The 19499-nt window shown below is 44.3% G+C and overlaps 1 protein-coding gene across 1 annotated transcript in view; it reads right to left on the bottom strand.

The window, feature by feature from the left end:
- FOXK1 (forkhead box K1) overlaps window positions 1-19147 on the bottom strand; it is a 49292-nt gene extending 30145 nt beyond the window's left edge. Inside the window, exon 1 of the mRNA XM_062588107.1 lies at window positions 18750-19147. Within this exon, the coding sequence (XP_062444091.1) occupies window positions 18750-19147 (398 nt within the window). The remainder of the gene's footprint in view (window positions 1-18749) is intronic.
- Window positions 19148-19499: the final 352 nt, after the last annotated feature.

The following is a 19499-nucleotide window of genomic DNA, read 5'->3' as shown; positions in this document are numbered from 1 at the left end:
AAAGGCAAATTTGCGCTGAAGTAATCGAGCATTCCTCATACACAATCCGGTGAGATTAATATTGCTAACCTACAATTCTGGATTCCTAGAAGGATTTTTGGCTGTCCCCTGCACCCCTGATACTGAAGTGCTATCTGACTTAGCTGGAAATCCTCCTCTTCCCACATTCACCCTGGGCTCAATGGGATGAGCAACTGGACAGCAGGGTAAAGTTCTTGGGATGGCCTGCTGGTTCCTTCTTTCCTAAATGCTATCTTCTCCCAAAAGACATCAGTTATGCCACTTAATCTCAGGCAAATTTATTTTAACACAATCTAAATCTGTTCCTCTCCTGTAAGAGGCATTTCCTTCCCCCTCCACCACCATTCCTTCCCCACAGCCATTTCCTCCTAACATCACCCTCGTGCCAACAGTAACATCCAAAGAACTGCACAACAAGTCAAATCAGGTAACTGAACTAATATTTCATTTCTTTTTTTATGCTGCAGTAAATTGTCAGCCAGACCAGCTCACCGCTCTTGCCTATCACAAGGCAGCACAAGCACCAACACTGACACAAAGGACATGGAGGGGACAAGAGTCATGGGGAGGAAGGGAAGAGCGAGGTACCAACATTTCAATAGCAGAAACATTGCAGATTTTTGACAGGCTATTAAAAAAAAACCCCAAAACCAAAAAAAAAAAAAAAAAAAACCCTAGAGTTTGGCTCTGATTTAAGCAGTCACATGATCCAAACACCATCTTCTCCTTTCAGATCCATCCAGAAAACAAAATGCAATTCTTTAATTAGAGAAAAGGCTCTGTTCTTGATCAAGTAAGTCATACCAGCTACCATGCTGATACTTTAAGTCTGGAGGTGTCAAAAAGTTCTTGAAATACGAAAGTCACGATTTTTTGGATTCAGTTAATTATTTTAAACCTGAACTCACTCAGAGATATAAAAGAGGAATGAACAAAGATGGAAAATGTTTTATGCATTCCAAAAGTGTTTCCCAGTTGTCCTGTACCCATGGTAATCCTAACATAGCAACCAGCAGGTCATGTCTGCAAGGAGCAGAGCATAAGGAGGTTTGTGCTATCTCAGACGAGATGCACAGGATCTACACGCTGCAAAGTAAGTGCTTTATAGCACCTTCATGCTCCCAAAGTCTATTTACTGATTGTCCTTGAGAAAAGCAAGGAAAGGATGCAGATTGAACAAGGACAAAGCTTCATAAAAAAGATAAAATGAACATTTCTCATTTTTCACAAACAAAATCTTCTTATGCTTCTTGCTACTGTTCAGCTGGAATTGTACGTACTGAAAAGGATATTTTTATTTTTTATTTTTTTTTGCACAATGAGAAGGCACCACAGGTTACACTGGGTTGCCTAACACTGCCTATTACCTTGTTTAAAATGAGGTTTCCAGCACAGTCAGACAGGATTTCAAATGGGCAAAGAGCATGTGCAGGCAAGTGTATCTATTTAAAACAAATACTACTAGCAGCATCAGGCAAAACCACAACTTATGAATAGCTACATCTCTTAAAAGTACCAAGTAAATTAGCTGTAATGAATGTTTCTATTGAGCTCCGTTGCACAGGGCTTCCCTTTATGCCATTTCATCAAGGCTCACAAACACATTGAGAAATCCTTCCACACTCAGGCACGTTTTCAAATGGGTATTTTAGCAAACTCCTTTGAAGAGAGTCATGTTCACAGGATGCTTTGGGCAAACTCTGGAATCCCGCTCCCTGCCAACACCGTGCACAAACAGGCATACACAAAAACTATTTTTTCTCCTTTCAGTCCTCCCCCAGTCTCTGCAAGGCGTACCACCTCGCTGCGCTGCGGAAAAGCAAGGTCTCGGCCACCAGCCGCTCGAGGAGGAGTCGGCAAGAGAAACGGAGCCAAGCAGGTGGCGCGGAGCGGGGAGAGCAAACACCCCCAGGCTGGCCGGGAAGGACGGCAAAACAGATACCAGAAGCACAGCTCTGTGTGCATCAAAAGGTTGCTTTAGTGCACATACATTTCCTTAAAGAGCTCAAGAGAATACAGGAACTTTTTTTTTTTCCTTTGAGGCTGCAATTACTACATGTTGAAAGCAAAACCTCCAAGAGAGCTTGCACCGTAATACCGTGCTGTGCAACTCGAAAACAACCATTTTATTCTGCACATCTTCCCTAAAACATCTTATTCCTCCCTACAAAACCTTCTACCTACTGCCACAGAGCAAATTGATAAATCTAGCAACAAGCCCGACATAAACAGTGGCAGTTAACGTTTCAAGTGAGAGCGTGCTAGTTTGCTTCTCCGGAAAGTTTGTTTCACCCTGGAGAATTCAGTAATGAAGAATGGAGCATGGGATTTCTATTTCCACAGCCTTTACAACCCTTTAATTGTGTTCTGATTTTTCTCTTCTAAAGTTATCTGAGAAGCCAGACACAGCTTCACTTCAGGATTATTCCCCTTGAAAAGTAAAACAGTGCAGAAGAGGAAAAAAACAGTTAAGAAGATATTGCAGTTGCTTTTCTTTTTTTTCTTTCTTTCTTTTTTTTTTTTTTCCCTTCAATGTAGTGGAATACCACAACAAGGTCATGGGATAAATTCACAAAGTATCAAAATAGAATCTAATGGAAGAGAGAAGGAAGACCTTAAACCGCTGAGAAAGACTGCAGTTTCAATCTGCTTGTAGAACAGCAGCAGAAAGGGTAGGAGGTTCCTTCTGGACCCCCCAGCCCCCCGAAGCTCACATTGGAGATGGCCCTTTTTCAGATCCTTGCACCCCCAGCATTACAGGAGAGGACCTACAGCAACACTGCTCAGCCCAGTACTGAGAAACCTACCTGAAGCTGTCCCAGCCCCTCCAGAAAGCTGGTGGAGCGCAAAGGGCTGAGGATCTGCAGCTTCAAAAACAACTTTTCTGAAACCTCTCCAACAGAAAACAGGTTAAGCCAGCAAACAGTGTATCTGTGTTCACTTTCCCGCTACAAAAAAAGCCGAGGATGTTCTTGACATACCATCACTTTCATCACCTGGTCACAAACTCAGCGAACACCAGACAACCTGCCCTTGACGAGGGATGAATTCACCTATACAGTTAAAACACGCAAACAGTAGGTATAAACACTTGTGTTAAAATTAATTCTGACACGAGCCTAACACGTATTTCCAGACTGATTGCACAGGGACTCAGTTAAAGCCCACCTCACAGACCGTCCTGTTAAACACGGATGTCAGGATGACACGGCAGTTACTCGGTGCCCATCCATCAGGAAGGCAGAAACAAAGAGGTGGTGCTGTAACCGTACCTCACCGAGTTTCATGTTTCAAAACACTGGTGTCAGCTTCAAAATATGCCATTCACTGGAGAGGAGGAGCGCCGGGCGCAGGGCTCGCAGGCAGGAGGTGGCCTCCTCTCCCTCCACCACTGCTCCTGCTCCTGCCACTGCTCCTCTAAACGTGCACAGGACACAGTTGAGCGGCAGGCAGGAAAGACTACCTGGAGCACCGCCAGTCGGGAGCAGCGGAAGATCTCATTCAAGTCTGTCAACGTCCTACACGGACAAGCCCAGGAGGTCATTCCCACACCCGCGAAAATCAGATGTGATTTTTATATCCATATAAATTCATACGCAGCTTCTGCAGTGACAGCTACCGTTTAATCCGTCCTGGCTTGGTTTCTGTTTGCTCCTTGAAGTCTCCTGAAGGTGAACTCTGGCCCCACTTCCACCGCCGTTACAGAAGCTGTTCTGTTCCCCCTCGTACTCCTTGTCCATAAACAACATTGCGTCTCTGAGCAAACTGTTAAAATACAGTGAACCTTTGCATGCGTGTGTGTGTGTCTTATGGTAAGCCACATCTTAATGCACCACCACTCCACTAGTCAATTAAATTGCATCTAATCTATCGTTCCTCCTGCCACAGGACGGTGGAGAAACTCTGCAGTCAGGTAGGCAGGGACGTCAACAGCTAGAGCTGTTCTGGGAGAACACCTAGTCTTCAGGGTCTAAAATTAACCGTGAAGCTGCTATTTGTTTTGAAGTTTGGGAATAGGAAGCTCTTTCAAGTGTCAGAACAACTGGCCGGATAAAGCATCAAAACCTGGCATGAGAGTTTGCCACCAAAGCAGCAGGCTGGCCCCAAGAGCAGACAGTGCTCTTTTCTGAATGAGGCTGGCTGCCAGCACCAGAAGTTTTGCTATCAGTGCGGCAGGCAATGGATATGATCTCTAACATACAGCAAGTCTATTATGTTATTTCAGTGCTACTGCTTCTGAGTACCACCGCTAATGTGATTGAGTATTCCAGCCTGTAAGGTCTAGATCTTATCTCACGGATTTCTTTACCAACCAATAAATATTTGAACTTCAGAGAAAATGTAGATTACATCATGTAAATTACTTAAAACATGCTTCTTGGGGGGGGGGGGGAGGCTATCTTCATTTCATCACTGAATCTCATGACTGCAAAAAAATCACTTTCCATATTAGGCTGATCAGTCCACTAATTTTCCTAGTTTTCTACTAGTACTACATTTTTTACTTAAAAAAAGCCCTGAAAATAATCAGTATCTGTGATTTAATTAACAAAAAAGAATCTACATACAGACTCCTTTGAAAGTAAATAGATATTTATGTCCACTTGTTCATACGTAGCTATGAGGGACTGGGAAATAAACTGCCTTAGCTTCAGAAAAGATGGTGGCTCTTCACAAACTGACTCCTAACTGGTATTTCTTTACTTTCACTCGAACGATGAAATACGAGCGCTCACCTACTCACCTGTTGTTCTGAACCCCCTTACCTTCTATGAAACAGCCTTTTCTTTTGCAGAGTATGTACCCAGGATGCCCACTTAAAGCTACAGTAGGTCATAACATATATTTTAAAGCCTACTACCTCTCTTCAGAGAGGTGCAAGCCTCTTCCACCTACAGGAACGTCACGGTCTCCAGCTCAAGAGCCATGGGATGTTTTCAGAACCACCAACAAAACCTGCCTTGAGCTTTTAATACATGATAAAAAGGGGGGAGAGAACCCAACACAGACAAGTTTCAGTAACATCGCTCTAGTCAGCTGGAAAGAGACACCGATGACCAGCCAACCACTCCCTCCTCCCAGCCTCCTTTATGTCAATAAATCTTAACCTGGCTGTTTGAGCAACGTTTAATCATAAACAGATGTGGACATGCTCAGGAATATAAACAAAGGTGAGCGGGATTAAAACTGAGAGCCCCGTCCCAAGGAGCACTCGCCGCTTGCTGCGGGACCAGGGAGCACAGAGCAAAGGAACAGCAAAGCGGCGAGGAACGAGCTGCAGGCACCTGGTGCGCACTGCAAACCGCCGCCGTACACCGACATTAAAGTATTCAGAATTATCATCGCAAAAAGATTTCGGGGACTAAGCGCATTAACATTCTTGGTTAGCCTCAAAATAAAGGAAAAAAAAAAAAAAGGAAAGAAATCGCTCAGAACACCCACTTAGAGGTATGGAAATAAACTGCCCTCCTTGATCTCATCCGGGTGCCATTTACAATGCAGTCATCTGTACTCCCTTCTGTGTTGCTAATCAAGCTAAAATTAACTCCTCTCCTCCTGCTCGCCGCACGTGATAGCACCAGGCAGACCAGCACGGCAGCAGGATCAATTCTCTCTTCGCAAGCGCCGCTCACCTCGCCTAAGCGGAAACGCGTATCCGGGGTCTCCAGGAGCTCTCCCGGGATTTTAACCGCATCACGCTGCGGGCTGCGTCGCTCTGCGCGACGGCATCGGCAGCCCCTCCAAGCCCTGCTCCCAGATTTCTGAACACCTTCCAGTCAACGCTGGCCTGTTCCGACAGCTATAAAATCGCCCACGTGGAAGCGGTGATTTCAATCCTGTTTAGCCAGGGTCCAGCTCAGAATCAACACCACACTCTTCATTCCTGTTTTGACTTCAAAATATAGATATGTCTTAGGCTAATTTTTTCCCAGAGCATTAGAGAGGACTTTTCACTGCCATGGCACTTAGCTAAGGTTTGGGCATGGTCTGAGGACACAAAAATTCATTTGGTAGGGCTGCCGATCTGATAACACTGGCAAAAATACATACACCTTGGTTCCATCTCCAGTTTTAAAGCAGATCAATTTAAATTGCAATTTGGTGTTTCAAAATCAAAATCAAAAAAAAAAAAAAAAAAAAAAAAAAAAAAAAAAAACAAAAAAACCCAACCCAACCCTGCCAGATGACATCCATTAAACAAAGCTAAAGCACAAATCAAAGTGGGAGGACTAGGGAGTAGAACAGAAACTGAAAAGAAACATTAAGGAGACAAATACTCTTCAAACGTGTGCCTGACAGCAGCCAAGGTTTTATGCTATTAAAAAAATACAGTACACATCACAGTGGCAGACAAAGTTATTCCCTCCCACCGCTGAGCTCTAACTTGCTGTCCTGCTAAGTTAATGCAATTGCACAATGCAATGCAACTTGCTGGAAATAAAGCAGAATAAAGCCCATTTCTCTATTCTCCTTATCACCATTCTTACTCTACGTCTATTCCTCATGAGGTGGTGGCAAACTTTCCACAGTAAAACTTAAAAAGCAGACGCTACAGCACGTCTTGGATCATGAGGAAATTTTGCTCAGACCTTGCCAAGTTCTCTGAGGTGTGATGTAGTCCACATTCCTGCAGGAATTCTCGTACTTTTTACGGCTCTCCCCAGTCCTTTGGGAGGGATGCCAGACCACAGCTCCAGCCATGACAGCAACATGCAGCGCCGGGAACGTTATTACTGTCCTGGCAGCACAGGCCAATGAGTAGTCGGGCTGATATTCAGCTTGTTTTTCAGAGATGTCAAATAAATGGCAAATACGAGTCCTGTAACATTCACATTTGCCCGCAGACAGTTCCTGCACAGAAAGGGCTGTCTGTCCCCCATGTATCAAGCATTGGGTTTTTCCCTCCCTCCAAGGGAAATCTTAAGATAAGAAGGTAAGTTGGGCTTCAACTGTACGACAGCAGCACCGCGAGCAGTGACTCAGCAGAGCATGGCCACTACAAGTATCTCTCACTTCTTCCCTGCTTCTGCGAAATTTGAAAGTTGGTCTAACTGCCTTTCCAAGCCACTGCTGCTCACGCTCATCTTTGTTAAAACGAAAAAGGTCAATATTAACTATTTTCCTTCTTTGCTCATCTCGGCAGAAACACTCAACCCAACGAATACGTTTCTCCTTCAATCACAAGCCACAATCAACACCCACCTCAGTGCCCCCCCCCCCCCCAAAAAAAAAAAGCCCCACCTGCGCCCACGCTTTGGGGAACTTCCCTGTAACAGCTTCTACAAAGACTTCTGTTTTCAATAAGAAATTATGCACCACCCTGAGAATTAAAAAGGTAGTGACAGCATGGAACTAACTTCATCGCCATAGCTGGACTCTACCAGAAGTTCTGGTTATTCATTTCCACATCTAACTCAAGCAAAGTTTTAAAAGGTCTGGTGTTAACAGCCAGGGAATTTCCAGCTTGCTGTAGATTCTGCCCCTTCCTTCCCACCACGGAGATCAGGTTGTGGCTGCCACAGAGAACATGGCGCTTGGGTTCTACCTCCATTTGTACCTCCTCTAACTTCCTGGGGAGATCCTTCCTTTATTATCACAAATGTGCAAGTCCTCAGGAAATGTTTATTCCATGGACAGGGAGGAGAAACTACCCATTTGAAAAGATGAGTTCATAAAATAGCTTAATAACCATCGCTGAGAGCAAGGCACTATTTCAGCATCTTTGCTGGATACGCAAGTGCAGTTTTGTTGTTATGTAAATCACATCTGCAGTGCCATCAACTTTCTTCTAATGGGCCATTCATCAGCGCAGAGTTTTCTTTGAAGGAGCCAGTTGATCTCCTAGATGGGTTGTGAGACCTTTCAAGAAGACTTATGGTTCCAAAGCTAAGGAATGACCCTATAAATACATTATCAAAGGCTGTGCAAAACAAAATAACCTAGCAAAGCTCAGGAAGAAATCCCAATTCCCACATATATTCAGCAGAAGACACTTACACATGGGAGGTTAGTAACCTTTGAGTTCAATCAGCCTCACTAGGAGGGTTCTAACACATAGAGTATGACTATGTTATAGTTTCCTTTGAGCCTGATAGAGTTCATTTAGAAAGCAATTCGGAAAGAGTTAACGTGCTATTTATGTACATTATAAAAACCAAACCATATGGATTCAGACCTTGCAAAATATTCACTCAAGTCCTTTCTGCCCCCCCTGAAGACATTTCACAATCCATTCAGTACCCAGCAGAGGAAGCCAGAAGCACTGTTTAAAAAGCTGCTCTGTGGGTACATCAAATATTTTAAAAACTGGCACTCTCTGGACTCAGAGCCAAATAAGTGTTTGGGGCAACACAAATCATCTCTCACAAATATGTCTTCAAAGTGACACCCACCTGCAGGCTCCAAAGTATTGAAATTGAAAATAAAGGTTGAAAGAGAATCCCAGACACAAAACTTAGGAACGTCTTACCTTACCATTACAAGAGAGAGGAAAAAAAATCATCTCAATGTTATTTAATTCTAAGCAGAAGATTCACCGGATTGCCTTCTGAAAGGCCACCTAGCAGGACGTAGCTAAGCTGGCAAACAACATAAATAATCTTGGGATTGTTTTAAGTTTTTTAAACTCTGCCAGTGTATACTACTCTGCTGAGGGCTTTCCTCCTGCAAAAGATTTTAACAAACTAAAATGACAATGATGCATGTAAGCTGTAATGTTTATTACCTTAAAATTGAGAAATTAGAGAATTAACTTGTCTAATTATTGGCATATTTTAATGCTCTTCTCCTTTGCTTCACTAGAGTATACAGAATTCGAGAAACACTGTCCTTTGAAAAGGATGCATCTTATCTGGAAGCGTCATGCCAACTTGAGAGCTAGCGATATCAGCTCCTCTGGGAACACGATTATAACCTTTCTGTGCCACAGTTTGTTTTGTTTATAAGAATTCTCACACTCGCAATACCTCCGGGTAGAGCACAAAACAGGACGTAAATCAGAAGAAAAAGCAAACCACTTGGAGAAAAGAGGATACACCCATTTGTCACCAAGAGGTCTGAGATTTGGGATCAACGCATGTGAAAATACGCATTTCCCAAGCTCAGCAGACAGTGAAGCAGAGTTGAGATACTCAATTGTAAACAGATTATGTGCAAGCCTAAACTATTTGATTATGCCTATATGCCTTATTTACACAAAATACGAAAAAATAAAAGCCAGAAACTTTTACTGAAACACTGGATGTTGAGAATATTTTCTTAAGAACGCCTAAGCCTGAAGAAAAGGTCAGTGCTTGCCTTAACATTCCACAAAATACCCCCAACAAAGCACGTGCCAGCTTCTGACTTCCTCTGCAGGCCCTGCAAGTGCAAGAACAGTTGCATTCTGGCTTGTCTCATTAAACAGTGTCTAAGGCAGAACCGGTAGAAGATCGGCGATAATGTCAGCTGAATGGTCAAGACAGAAGGAGGCGAAGCCACCCAACTGCCAGGTTTGTTGACAGTCAAAACCCCTTTACACATGGTAGGCTGGCAGCCAATCCAAAGTGCACCAAGTCACGCAAACCATGCAATAAATAAAAATAGGGGGCAGGGAGGAGGGGGAGGAGAAAAAAAAAAATCAATAAACAAATAGCAGTTGGCACAACATTTCCCTCACCAAGACTCTGTTCTTACTAGTTTGGTCTATGCCTCAAACTGAATACGAAAAACAAACCCATTTCTGTTCTACCCATCAGGTGGAAACCAAATTTGCCTTCTATGCCTACTCCTCCTCCCACGCAACTGAGATTTTGAACGTTTAAGAGCCCATAGTTCTTATGCCCTGGAGAGAGCAAAGACCTTAAGTTGCTCAAGAACAATCCCTTTAACAAGTGCACAAACTGGCTCTGCAGGGAGTCCAGTCTTGCTTAGTCAAAAAGTTGGTGGCTTTAGTATGTGGCCTTAAGGGAGACAGAAGATTACAACAGCTTGTGTGGGAAGACTTCCCAAGGCTCCCTTTAAAGTGGCATGATGCAGAACAAGAGGTATAGTTGTAATGGTGTTACACCTCAGAGGGAAAGGGAGGGATGCTCTTCCCGCTGCACTTAGACCACCTCTGCTCGGCTTTTCATCTCCTCCTCCTGTTCCAAAAGATGGAGTGCACTGTATTTGTGCATGAAAAGATGCGGATTTTTTACACTGGAAGATTCTGGAAACAGGATAATAAGTGATGATGTACTTAAAATTCTCTTCCACTTGCTCTCCTATCCTAATCAAGCAATATATATTAACAGAACCAAAGACTGTACATCTTCACCCCTCAGCGAAGGCAGCAGAACACCCAATTCATTTCTACATTATTTGTCCTAAACAGTCAAGGTGTCCTCAAACAGCATAAAAATTACATATTGGTATGTTTAAAGGGAGAAGAGAAACACCAGAACACCTCAGAGCATGCATATACCCAATGAATGACAGCCTGAAAAATTAAACTCCCTTTCAAATTACTAAAAACAGATTGGGCAGGCAGGGAAGGGAATATCAATCAAATCTTACATTAGAGTTGCTGAATATTCAAAGTACAGGCTTCTAATAGAGCACTCTCTCAAGACTGCTTGAAATTTTTATGATAAAAATGCATGAGGACAAGGAAAAAGGAACAGCAATGTAACGAAGAGCAAAACACACAAGGCAAGTGGATACAGAGTATTAATTAGGCCATTAAGAGCTTTAAATGTTTTATTGTCCGATAAAGTATGTATTTCATAAAAATTAATTGCCATGCAGAAGGAACGTGAGCATGCATTTTATCGAGCTGTTTTGAAACAAATGAATATAATGACTAGCAAAAATGTTCATGGACAAAAGTGAACAGACATCAATAAAATTGTATCTGTATTATGAAAACAAATAATATGCTATTGGAAAGAAATTTTCAGTCACACATACATAAGCAAGAGATTAGTGAATCTGATTTTAAAAGCAGCCTACAATCCGTTGAAATAGGAAATGTATATATACCTGAAAAAAGCACTCAGTGTGTAATACTGAATTATTCACTGAAGCGAACAAACATATTACAACTATATAATAATTTGTATTCACGGTTAGTCAACTAACCAAGTAACCTGAAGGTACATTAAGATGTCTTCTCATAGCGGACACTCGTGAGACAGAAAATCCACTTCAACCTCTCCATCTTACAGATTTGATCAAAACATCACCACAGCACGACACCTGCTTTCCCAGACCTCTGGCCCTCCGTATTTCTCAGACTGATCCTGCCATCCTCAGCAGCCCACCAGCCACTTCTGATCCATAAACCCAGGTCTGAGCTACCACAGCAAATCCATCAGCAAGCACAGCACGAGCTAAGCAGTCATCTTCCCGAATTCACTGCTGCTCCTAGAAATATAAACCTGGGAGAACACAAAGCGAGGAGCCTAACCACCCAGCACGCTTTGGGCTCTAAGCCCTACAGCATATTTAGCTTTAATGTTGTTTATAAAACAAAATAGGACTCCCAAAGTGACTATCCCACCATGAGTCTGCAACCTTCAGGGACTGCTAGAGGCACTAGGACCAAGCCAAGAAATATAAAAGAGCATTAGGTATAACTACTTGTGACCATCCATGCTCTGGACTGCTGTTAAGGAAAGTAAAGAACCTCTATTAAAAGTAAAGAAGATAATTCTTCTCCCTTTTCGTTAACATAGCCTGCTCAAAAGCACGGATTTCTCCTTTTTTTAAATCACATTTCCACTTGGCTTGAGAAGGGAAAGCTGGCTCGTCGATGCAAGAGTAAAACCAGGCTTGGGCTGCTACGCATTTCTGGTTACGATGGCCCTTGGCTCTGACTGCAGAGCACCCAGACGCTGCCCGCTCAGGCACTTACTAGCGCTAGGAGCAGCTCAGAGTAAACCAGCTCGTGTCAGGAGAACCGACATGGAGCCGAGCGCTCATCGCGATCCAGCACAAATAAAGCCAGCTGGAGGTAACTGTCAAATCTCAAACAGCGGCTTAAGAGCCTCCCAACCAGCCTGTGCTCCTTTGGTCACCCCCCACGATCGGGGCGTAGCTCCCCAAGGCGCACGCTTTAACGCGCTCGCCAGGCTCCGCAGCCTTCGAGGGCTCCACAAACTTTAGTCAATGGCACACACTAACTACTACGTGCGGGCCAGTAATAAGATTTTATTTGCATGGCATAAGTAGTAAATTCAAGTAGTTTCCTGTTCTTTACCAACATCCTGTTGCCACATCTACTCCTCCAGGAAACTGCAACACCGCGCGAGAGAATCTGGCATCCCACAGTACAGCTCTGACGCCAAATGGCTATCAGAGCACAGTTACTAAGAGCTCGCTTACAAAGAAAACAATCACATTAATCTAGTTGTCATTTATGCTTTCAGCTATTTGGTGCAAGACTACATGTCCCATTTTCTACAAAATGAAAAAAGAAAAAAAAAAAAGCCATTATTTTGATTTGTTACCAGAAGTCAAAACAGACACTCTGAGGTGAGGATGCTCACATAACCTGCCACAAAAATAACATGAGATGTGAAATATTATGCATTTCATCATTTTTATTCCTGTTTTCATAAAAGCAAAAACTCTCATGCCCATTAATCCCATACAATATATATATGGGATTAATACACAAATATATATGGATTTGAGTGACAGAGCACTGGAACAGCTTGCCCAGAGAGGTTGTGGAGTCTCCTCTGAAGATATTCAAGGCCTGCCTGGATGCAACCGTCTAACATGCTCTAGGTGACCCTGCTGAGCAGGGAGGTTGGACTAGATGATCTCCAGAGGTCCCTTTCAACCTTACTGATTCTATGATTAATGCAATCCCATATATATATGTGTGTGTGTGTGTGTGTGTGTATGTATATATAGATACATGCTCAACAGTACCAACTGGAAAAATTCAAAAGTCACCTACAAATGCATGCCAGATTTTGTTAACATAAAGAAGTTACAGCAGCACAACTTGAATGTACATTTAAGCCTTTATAGTTAAGATTATGCAAAAGAACGAACAGGACAAGCACAGTATGTTCTGCCTAGATTAATCTTTTCATAATCAACACATCAGCTAAACTGAACCTAGCTTGGTTTAAAAGAATGCCTAAGAGAACACGCACCGAGTTTTGCATAAGTGTAGTTTAAATTCACAACTTGACCTACAGCACAGCTATTTTTGAATCAACAAATCCAATGCTAGTTTCATACAGTAGCAGAAACTTTCCTTGAACGCTTGATGTAACTCATAACAGATTGAAGAGCTGCTTACCCAAAAAAATACTACCTGATACAAGCTCCAACTAAAAATCAAGTTATTCTTTATCACAGCAACAACAAAACCTGTTCTCAAAGATGGTCTTTGAGATCAAAAAAAGAGCAGGAAAAAGAAGATGAAGTACCAAGAGAGTAAACTTTTAAACACTATCTAACAAATCTACAACATCATCCATTAGTTCCAGCAAAGAAAAAGAGGCATTTCAAACAAAGAATGAAATCATTTTTGTTGAAAATGGAGATTATGCAACTGCTAAGAGGCAGAACTACACACAGGGAGTTATCAGAGTCAACATACACACGTAGCATTTCAGAAACAACTCGAGTTTTGTAGTCGTGGTTATGTGGTCAGAGCACTTCCTTAGTATGTGTACACAGGGCTTGCAGTTCCTCCTGAGATGTAAGGATATCCACACTCACACACACCGTGATGGCATCATGGTAACCGCAAGAATGGAGGCTGAGTGGTTACTGAGGTCATCAAAACACTGCGAGATGTTGTGCGCATCTCCGTTTTTCTAGGTTGTGCCATTTTCACTTTAACCGGTGCCTCAAGTCCCCTGGCGAACAGCCTGTGCAAGCTCCCTCGGAAAGGGAAACAAACAGACTGTTGAATCTAACACGCAGTTTTCTACTTGGTTACAGAACTGTTTTTTAAGGCTTCAAGTCCCAATTGCGGAGACATCTCTGCAACAAAATGCTGCAGCAAACTGGATTACTTACAATGCATAAAGTTTAATATACGCATAAAATTTTGCAGGATCAGCACCACGATAAGTGCTCAGAGCACTGGACTATTTATTGTTGTCAGGTTTATTAAGTATCTAGGAAAATCTCATTATAAATAAAGCAGCACACGCTTAATAAAAGTTCAGATGCACAATAAGTTATCAATTTATAATAGGGCTTATACATACAATAGATATTTTTAAAAATTTTAACTTCATATGTTAATTTCATACTTCCATATATACTTCCCTCATATTTTACACTGAAACTAAAAAGCTATTCCATTCATTTCTTCAGTTTTATACACGCTAAAAAAAGTTCAGGTTTAAAAACTTATTTTTGTCAACTAAAAAAAAAACCTCACATTGAAAATGCCTGCTTACAGTGAAAAACACAAACTTCAGGCCCCATTAATACCATTACTGCAAAAATACAAAACAGAGGCACAGAAGCAATAAGCAACTATCCCATGAAATATATCTTGAACTCCCAGAAGTTGAGAAAGCTGAAGTGCTATTATCAGGCTACACTCAATCAACATTCGCAGTTTTTAGTCAATAGGACTTTTGTACTTAGGAGTATTTGAAAACCTGACCCACAGCTTCTTAAAATTTGGGTTAGCAAGCTTAAGTTTTAACTTTTGTTTCAGCTTATTCAGTTATTTAGGAAGAAACATGCTTATTTTAGCTATTGGAAGTCTCTGTAACTGGTCACTGTCACTTCTTTAAAAAAAAAAATCGAATCAAATTTTAAGATTACAAATAGAAAGTTAATAAATCTGTGTTAACCTGATCCTGTAAACACCTGATGGCACGGTATATACAAGATAGTTATTGTCGTCAGCAGTAAAAAAAAGGACTCTTGTTAAATATCCCTGCTGGATGTTAGTTTTTCCTTGTATCAATAGCTTAAAAATCTAGTTTCCATCCTACTGATAGCCTGATTTCCCTCTTTGTCCTTAAAAGAGCAAAAAGAAAAAAAAAAACACTCAGATTTTTAACCACAGATTTCCAACTTCAACTAGCACAGATAAAAAGCTTCTAGCAATCCTGAACATTATTTAAAGCACTTATTTTTAATACCAAGTATGTTCATAATTTCATCTTGATTTATGTTTACAGTAACGGCTGTAGTGGGACTCTCATATTAATTAAACAGATTAAGGGGTTTTCAGCTGTACTGCAGGCCCTCCTCGACTCTTCCACATACTGCGTTTCTAACTGTCATTAACCTCTAGGAAATGCCCTCCTTGTTGGTCGTTACTGTTTAATTATACTCAACAGTTATGTCATCACATCTGTGAAATATAATCTTCCATAACAACACAGCTGTGAAATATGATACTCCTGCCCAGCAGTGAAATTCTGGTTGCAGCAGATTATACATACACATGATGTAGACGGAGGAAGTGATACGAAACCTTTGGAAGGCCCTTAATTTTGAAAGGGTCTATTGTTTTACAAGGTACTTGCAGTCTTCAAAAAGAAACATCCCATCGAAGCTCCTCCTCCTGCCTCACCCTCCCCAAATCTTCAGTAAATTTTAGGAACAATAATTTCTTCTGAACTCCAAAGATGGCTTATAATAGAGATATTTTATACAGGAAAAGGTGAAATAACAAGAAACCTCAGAAACGTAATTTATGAGTCAAGGATTTTTTTTTTAACTAATAGTATGAATTAGACATTACAGACATTTTTTCCTGGAAACCCCTGATTCCATTCATGATTTTGCACAAGCATTTGCTTTGCCTCTACTGTAACAGCAACGCTGGCTTCATTAATACAAAAGAATTAGGACTTTGTGCATTTTTAGTCACCATTTACACAGGAAAATAAGACAAAGGGAAGAACTATTCAAACAGTCAGTTCTTAGAATAGTACCAGCAAGTGCTCCCCACATAACAAAGGCTTCTCATCTAAATCATTAAATAGAACAGCTATTAATTCCTGAAATTTAATATAAACTGTACGTGCTGCTGGTATATGGAGAAGCTGTACTTGTACCAAATAGGACAGTAATATTATCATAAAATAATATTTAAGAGAAAATCTAAACTAAATTTTAGCATCTGTGTAATATATCCACTTTTTTGCCCTCCCATTTTTAACCACATTAGTCATCTAGCAATGAGCATACACGGTATTCTGCAGAAAAGAAATGGCATCAACCATGGTTTGTTTGGGTTTTGGGGAGGTGTGGGGCAGGGAGAGATTGCCTGATTTTTCAAGAGTGGAGATAAAAGTGGGCAGGAGATCAGTGCTAAGCCTCAATCAAGATTGTGCATACCAAGCTTCAGGAAGGCTTTTTTTTTTTTTCTTTTTTTTTTTCCTGGTCTGGGTTACAAACCCTCAACTGCCCAGCAAAACACACGGAGTTGTTTACCTGGAAGAAGCAAGGGGGCAAATTCCTTTAGATTGATGCAAAACATTTTTCTACTCTAGAACTCAGAAAGGGAGGAGCACTAAGTTTATTTATGTAGCTTATAAACAGTGGCCAAGTCAAGAGGATGCCTTATTGTGCAGGGTTCGTAACTGTACATAACTCAACTCCTCCCTTTAAAGCGATGAAGAAGGAAAATTGCCATTCCCCCTCCAGAAGTCATGCGCAAATGGAGAGGGGGGGAAAAATAAACAACCAGTTCTCTACTTGAGAGAGTTGTCGAGCACAATGCTTATGATTAACTAAATGAAGAAACAGGACGGCAAGGAGCCGAGAGCTCAGGCGAGTAAACCCAGAACTGGAGGGAGCAAAGCAACGCGAATGCCCTGGGCTCTGGGTGGGCTTGTTTCACAAAGAAAGATTAATTAAACAGACACTGAAGGACAACTCTTTAGAAAAATGAAACACGTTACAAACTAGAACACCTCTGAGAGAAAGCAGCTAGGGAGTTATAACTGAATTACTAAGTACAAAATGAAGCAGCCTGCAGAGGAAATGAGTAATTAAAAAACTCTCCCCTGAGTAGCAGGCTGGTGAGAGAGGGATAATTCTAGGACCCTCATGCTGGAGGTAAACAGTGCCAAAGCCAAAAACTGCTGGACAAAACCAGATGCTTTATACAAACAACGAAAAGTACAATGGGAATTAATAAAATATGTGTCTCCTGCATTTACAGAGTGTTTTCATTTCGAGATCGCATCAGATACAGCCTGTCTAGTCTTACCTGAAAAGAAGTCCACTGAGGACATCCCCCACCACTGCCATGCTGCCCCTCTGGGGTGAAGCACTGCAATAGCTGGACAGTGCTTGGCAACCATAAACAGTATTTTCAGAGGAAGAAATACAATAACATTGACTTCATTCCTACAATTGCCCCAAACAAGAAAGTTTGCCTAAAACTCTCCCCCTCCCCCCCAAAAAAATCACTCTGCAGCACTCTGCCCTTCCAAAACTAAGCGAAGGTACCTTTCTGCTGTCCCAGAGAGACATGAGGAATAACATGCAACTTGCCTACCCTAAAATAAGCACTGAAGCACAGTGGCTTTCCAAACTTTTCCACTAAAAGTTCTCCAGTGAAGATAAACCCTAGGTGTAGCAAGTTTCAGCCCACTGACAAGTATCTTCCTTCACTTATTTATCTTTTGAAAGACCCTCAAGGGCCATCAAATGAAACAGTGTGGTGACAGGCAGGCATGGAGGAGAAGGACCGTGGCAGGCATCTCACTAGAGGAGTACCTGGGGCCATGGCTCGCTCTTCCTCTCCAGCCATGGTTCTCCCAGAGGGAGCAACTCTGTATTTGCCCCAGCCCTGATAACTGATGCCCTTTTCTTTATTGGGGATGGCAACGTGGCTGGGGAGAAGACATCCCTTGCCCATGCTGAAGCAGACCTCTTGTCATGTCACCAGGCCCTTCATCAGATAAGTGCCCCTCAGGACCACTTCAGACCCTCCATCAGATGGGGGTCCCTCACCCACTACCCCCTACTTCATGCAAGGAGTCCCCTCACTGTTCCCTCAGGCCCTTCGCTAGGCAAGGGCAGTCCCTCACCGTCTCCTACATTAGGCAGAGTTGTCCCTCACTACCACCTTTGGAGGAGGAGGAGGTCCTTCACCATCCCCTGCATTAGGGATGGGTCCCTCACCATTCCCTTCAGGGAAGGAGGTCCCTCACCACCACCAGTGTCAGGCAGGGGATTCCTCACTGTGCCCTTTGGAGAAGCAGGTCCCTCACTGTCCCCTACATTGGGCAAGGATCCCCCACCACCCCCTTTGGAGGAGGAGGTCCCTCACTGTCTCTTACGTGGGACAGGGCAGTCCCTCACTATCCCCTTTGGAGGAGAAGGTCCTCGCTGTCCCCTCTGTGGGGCAGAGGATCCTCTACCATCCTCCTTAGAGAAAGAGGTCCCTCACTGTCCCCTTGGGCCCTTTCTCAGGCCAGACAGGGGGTCCCCCATCACCCCCTTGGAGGAGGAGGTTCCTCACCACCCTTCACATGGGGCAGGGTGTCCCTCACTGTCCCCCCTAGAGCAGAAGGTCCCTCACCATCGCCTGTGTGGGGCAGGGGACCCCCCACACACACCTTTTTTGGAGGAGGAGGCCCCTCACCGTCCCCTTTGGGCCCTTCCTCGGGCAGGGGGAGAGGACACCCCGCCACCACCCCCTTCGGGGGAGCACGTCCCTCACCGTCCCGCCGGGGTGGGGTCCCTCCCCGCCCCGCTGCCGCCCTCTCCCCGCGCGGGCCGGGCCGGGCGCGGCCCCCCGCGGCACTCACTGCGGCGGGAGCTGCAGGGCCGGGCCGCCGCGGCGCTGGAAGGCGCCGTCCACGAACACGCCGTTCTTGCCGAGGCAGCGCAGGTAGAAGTGCGGCTCCTGGAAGCTGAGCTGCAGGTGCCGCCGCGAGATGAAGCTGGAGTGGCCCATGTTGACGTCCACGGAGCCCTGCGAGGAGTTGCGGCCTATGGTGACGGCCGGCTGCCGCATGAGGAACTCGAACTCGCGGCCCTGCAGCCGCGCCAGCACCGGGCCGGCGGCGGCGGCGGGCGGCGCGGCCGGGGGCGGCGGCGGCGGCGGCGGCGGCCCGGGAGGGGGCGCCGCGGCGGGGCTGCAGGGCGCCGAGCGCAGCGCCAGCAGAGCCCGCGCCCCGCTCCTGTCCTCCCCGACTTCGGCCATGTTCCCCGGCAGCCAGCGAGCCAGCCAGCCAGCGCGCCGGCCTCCGGGGCGGGGCCGCGGCCGGGGCCGCCGGCGCGGGGCGGGGCGGCGCCGAGCGCCGCGCAGCGCCGAGCACCGCAGCGCCGCGCCCACCTGCCGCCGCGTCTCGGCGCGGGGGGCGACGCGCGTCGCGCTTCCCGCCCTCCCCCCCCCTCGGTGCCGCTGCTGCTGCTCCCGCAGCCGCCTCAGTTTGCTGACAGGAAAAAAAGTCAAAACCACCCCCAAAAGCCACCCCCGAACCTCCGCCCCTCGCCAACCTCGTTTTCCGCCGAGCTGAGCCTGCCGGCGCCTCGCGCCCGTCCCAGCTCTCGCC

Source organism: Rhea pennata, chromosome 15, assembly GCF_028389875.1.
Source record: "Rhea pennata isolate bPtePen1 chromosome 15, bPtePen1.pri, whole genome shotgun sequence".
NCBI classification, from domain to species: Eukaryota; Metazoa; Chordata; class Aves; order Rheiformes; family Rheidae; genus Rhea; species Rhea pennata.
Note: the sequence above shows the minus strand (reverse complement) of the source record. Positions and strands in the feature narration are given on the sequence as shown.